General features: G+C 42.4%; 1 protein-coding gene across 3 annotated transcripts in view; it reads right to left on the bottom strand.

The window, feature by feature from the left end:
- cracr2b (calcium release activated channel regulator 2B) overlaps nt 1-6,000 on the bottom strand; it is a 98,072-nt gene that overhangs the window by 57,431 nt on the left and 34,641 nt on the right. For all 3 annotated transcript variants that reach the window (XM_052481070.1, XM_052481072.1, XM_052481071.1), the window contains exon 15: nt 2,937-3,018. In XM_052481070.1, coding sequence (XP_052337030.1) covers nt 2,937-3,018 — 82 coding nt within the window. The remainder of the gene's footprint in view (nt 1-2,936; nt 3,019-6,000) is intronic.

The following is a 6,000-nucleotide window of genomic DNA, read 5'->3' as shown; positions in this document are numbered from 1 at the left end:
TGCCCCAGGACTACCTGACATGATGGCTCCTTGCTGTCCCCAGTCCACCTGACTGTGCTGCTGCTCCAGTTTCAACTGTTCTGCCTTATTATTATTTGACCATGCTGGTCATTTATGAACATTTGAACATCTTGGTCATGTTCTGTTATAATCTCTACCCGGCACAGCCAGAAGAGGACTGGCCACCCCACATAGCCCGGTTCCTCTCTAGGTTTCTTCCTAGGTTTTGGCCTTTCTAGGGAGTTTTTCCTAGCCACCGTGCTTTTACACCTGCATTGTTTGCTGTTTGGGGTTTTAGGCTGGGTTTCTGTACAGCACTTTGAGATATCAGCTGATGTACGAAGGGCTATATAAATACATTTGATTTGATTTGATTTTATTTGATTTGATACACACAAATCTAAAGGGATGAATGAAAATATGCATATATCAGTATATGGATTAGCGACGGCCGAACGGCATAGGCAAGGTGCAGTAGATTGTATAAAATGCAGTATATACATAAGAGATGAGAAATGTAAGATATGTAAACATGATTAAAGTGGAATTGTTTAAAGTGACTAGTGATCCATTTATTAAAGTGTCCAGTGATCAGGTCTCTAATTTAGGAAGCAGCCACTCAATGCTAGTGATGGCTGTTTAACAGTCTGATGGCCTTGAGATAGAAGCTGTTTAACAGTCTGATGGCCTTGAGGTAGAAGCTGTTTAACAGTCTGATGGCCTTGAGATAGAAGCTGTTTAACAGTCTGATGGCCTTGAGATAGAAGCTGTTTAACAGTCTGATGGCCTTGAGATAGAAGCTGTTTAACAGTCTGATGGCCTTGAGATAGAAGCTGTTTAACAGTCTGATGGCCTTGAGATAGAAGCTGTTTAACAGTCTGATGGCCTTGAGATAGAAGCTGTTTAACAGTCTGATGGCCTTGAGATAGAAGCTGTTTAACAGTCTGATGGCCTTGAGATAGAAGCTGTTTAACAGTCTGATGGCCTTGAGATAGAAGCTGTTTTTCAATCTCTCGGTCCCAGCTTTGATGCACCTGTACTGACCTCGTCTTCTGGATGATAGCGGTGTGAAAGGGCAGTGGCTCGGGTGGTTGTTGTCCTTTTTGGCCTTTCCGTGACATCGGGTGCTGTAGGTGTCTGGAGGGAAGGTAGTTTGACCCGGGTGAATGCGTTGTGCAGATCGCACCACCCTCTTGAGAGCCTTGCGGTTGAGGGCGGTGCAGCTGCCATACCAGGCCACGCTGTTGCGCCTTCTTCACCACGCTGTCTGTGTGGGTGGACCATATCAGTTTGTCTGTGATGTGTACGCCCAGGAGCTTAAAACTCTCCATCTTCTCCACAACTGTCCCGTCGATGTGGATGGGGGGCTGCTTCCTCTGCTGTTTCCTGAAGTCCACAATCATCTCCTTTGTTTTGTTGACATTGAGTCTGAGGTTGTTTTCCTGGCCCTCACCTCCTCACTGTAGGCCGTCTCATCGTTGTTGGTAATCAAGCCCACTACTGTTGTGTCATCTGCAAATTTGATGATTGAGTTGGAGGCGTGCATGGCGTAGGTGAACAGGGAGTACAGGAGGGGGCTGAGCACACACACACCATTTAGTTCCGTTATCTTTGCCTTCTTGGGTACAGGAACAATGGTAGCCATCTTGAAGGGACAACAGACTGGGATAGGGAGTGATTGAATATGTCCGTAAACACACCAGCCAGCTGGTCTGCGCAAGCTCTGAGGAATGCAGCTAGGGATGCCGTCCGGGCCGGCAGACATGCGAGAGTTAACATGTTTAAATGTTTTACTCACGTCAGCCACGGAGAAGGGGGGGGGGGCAGTCCTTGTTAGCGGGCCGCGACGGTGGCACTGTACTATCCTCAAAGTGGGCAAAGAAGGTGTTTAGTTTGTCTGGAAGCGTGACGTCGGTATCAGTGACGTGGCTGTTTTTGTAGTCAGTGATTTCCTGTAAACCCTGCCACATACGTCTCGAGTCTGAGCCGTTAAATTGCGACTCGACATAGCATCCCTCTCGGTTTGATAGCCTTAGCCCGCAAGCCAACATAGCATCCCTCTCTGTTTGATAGCCAGAGCCAATTAGCTAACATAGCATCCCTCTTTGTTGGATAGCCATAGCCCGCTAGCTAACATAGCATCCCTCTCTGTTTTAGCCAGGTGTTTGAGTAGGCTAAACTAGCTAGCTGCATTCGCTAGCTAAGTAAGTAAAAGTGAAAAAGATATACACAACAAAATATAGCTCTCTCTCTCGTTCTCTTTTATTTTTTGAATAAATTAATTTGTTCAAAACTGTTCAACTATTGTCTCTCTCTCTCTCTCTCTCTCTCTCTCTCTCTCTCTCTCTCTCTCTCTCTCTCTCTCTCTCTCTCTCTCTCTCTCTCTCTCTCTCTCTCTCTCTCTCTCTCTCTCTCTCTCTCGTTGCGTTGCGTCAACTACTCACCACATGTTATGCACTGCAGTGCTAGCTAGCTGTAGCTTATGCTTTCAGTACTAGATTCATTATCTGATCCTTTGATTGGGTGGACAACATGTCAGTTCAGGCTGCAAGATCTCTGATAGGTTGGAGGACATCCTCCAGGAAGTTGTCATAATTACAGTGTAAGTCTATGGAAGGGGGTGAGAACCATGAGACTCCTAGGTTTTGTATTGAAGTCAATGTACCCAGAGGAGGACGGAAGCTAGCTGTCCTCCGGCTACACCATGGTGCTACCCTACAGAGTGCTGTTGAGGCTACTGTAGACCTTGTTTGCAAAAACAGGGTTTTAATCAATTATTTGGTCAGGTGAATATATTTACTATAGTTGTATCTAAATAAGATAACTTTTTGTTTCACATAATTAATTTTTCTGAAATTCACTGAGGAAGATTGTCCTCCCCTTCCTCCTCAGAGGAGCCTCCACTGACACACACACACACACACACACACACAAACCTCTCCTGTCCTGCAGTATCCCAGAGCTGAAGAGCGATGGTGGTGGAGCCCAGTGTCACAGCACGCATCTGGAAGTCGACACCTGCAGTTAACACACAGACCATTATACACACAGACCACTATACACACAGACCACTATATACACACAGACCACTATATACACACAGACCACTATATACACACAGACCACTATATACACACAGACAACTATATACACACAGACCACTATATATACACAGACCACTATATACACACAGACCATTATATACACACAGACCATTATACACACAGACCACTATATACACAGACCACTATACACACAGACCATTATACACACAGACCACTATACACACAGACCATTATACACACAGACCACTATACACACAGACCATTATACACACAGACCACTATACACACAGACCACTATATACACACAGACCACTATATACACACAGACCACTATATACACACAGACCACTATATACACACAGACCACTATATATACACACAGACCACTATATACACACAGACCACTATACACACAGACCACTATATACACAGACCACTATATACACACAGACCACTATATACACACAGACCACTATATACACACAGACCACTATACACACAGACCACTATACACACAGACCATTATACACACAGACCACTATATACACACAGACCACTATATACACACAGACCACTATATACACACAGACCACTATACACACAGACCACTATATACACACAGACCATTATACACACAGACCACTATATACACATATACACACAGACCATTATACACACAGACCACTATATACACAGACCATTATACACACAGACCACTATATACACACAGACCACTATATACACAGACCATTATACACACAGACCACTATATACACAGACCATTATACACACAGACCACTATATACACACAGACCACTATATACACACAGACCACTATACACACAGACCATTATACACACAGACCACTATATACACACAGACCACTATATACACACAGACCACTATACACACAGACCATTATACACACAGACCACTATATACACACAGACCACTATACACACAGACCATTATACACACAGACCACTATATACACACAGACCACTATATACACACAGACCACTATACACACAGACCACTATATACACACAGACCATTATACACACAGACCACTATATACACATATACACACAGACCATTATACACACAGACCACTATATACACAGACCATTATACACACAGACCACTATATACACACAGACCACTATATACACAGACCATTATACACACAGACCACTATATACACAGACCATTATACACACAGACCACTATATACACACAGACCACTATATACACACAGACCACTATACACACAGACCATTATACACATAGACCACTATATACACACAGACCACTATATACACACAGACCACTATATACACACAGACCATTATATACACACAGACCACTATATACACACAGACCATTATACACACAGACCACTATATACACACAGACCACTATACACACAGACCATTATACACATAGACCACTATACACACACAGACCATTATACACACAGACCACTATATACACACAGACCATTATACACACAGACCACTATATACACACAGACCACTATATACACACAGACCACTATACACACAGACCACTATATACACACAGACCATTATACACACAGACCATTATACACACAGACCACTATACACACAGACATTATATACACACAGACCACTATATACACACAGACCACTATATACACACAGACCACTATATACACACAGACCACTATATACACACAGACCACTATATACACATTCATACCACTATACACACAGACCACTATATACACACACAGACCACTATATACACACTATATACACACAGACCACTATATACACACAGACCACTATATACACACAGACCACTATATACACACAGACCACTATATACACACAGACCACTATATACACACTATATACACACAGACCACTATATACACACAGACCACTATATACACAGACCATTATACACACAGACCACTATATACACAGACCATTATACACACAGACCACTATATACACACAGACCACTATATACACACAGACCACTATACACACAGACCATTATACACATAGACCACTATACACACACAGACCACTATATACACACAGACCACTATATACACACAGACCATTATATACACACAGACCACTATATACACACAGACCATTATACACACAGACCACTATATACACACAGACCACTATACACACAGACCATTATACACATAGACCACTATACACACACAGACCATTATACACACAGACCACTATATACACACAGACCATTATACACACAGACCACTATATACACACAGACCACTATATACACACAGACCACTATACACACAGACCACTATATACACACAGACCATTATACACACAGACCATTATACACACAGACCACTATACACACAGACATTATATACACACAGACCACTATATACACACAGACCACTATATACACACAGACCACTATATACACACAGACCACTATATACACATTCATACCACTATACACACAGACCACTATATACACACTATATACACACAGACCACTATATACACACAGACCACTATATACACACAGACCACTATATACACACAGACCACTATATACACACAGACCACTATATACACACAGACCACTATATACACACTATATACACACAGACCACTATATACACACAGACCACTATATACACACAGACCACTATATACACACAGACCACTATATACACACCACTATACACACACAGACCACTATATACACACAGACCACTATATACACACAGACCACTACATACACACAGACCACTATATACACACAGACCACTATATACACACAGACCACTATATACACACAGACCACTATATACACACAGACCACTATATACACACAGACCACTATATACACACAGACCACTATATACACACAGACCACTATACACACA

The sequence above is a fragment of the Oncorhynchus keta genome, chromosome 26 (assembly GCF_023373465.1).
Source record: "Oncorhynchus keta strain PuntledgeMale-10-30-2019 chromosome 26, Oket_V2, whole genome shotgun sequence".
NCBI classification, from domain to species: domain Eukaryota; kingdom Metazoa; phylum Chordata; class Actinopteri; order Salmoniformes; family Salmonidae; genus Oncorhynchus; species Oncorhynchus keta.
The sequence above is the reverse complement of the archived record's forward strand: the minus strand, read 5'-3'. Positions and strand labels throughout refer to the sequence as shown.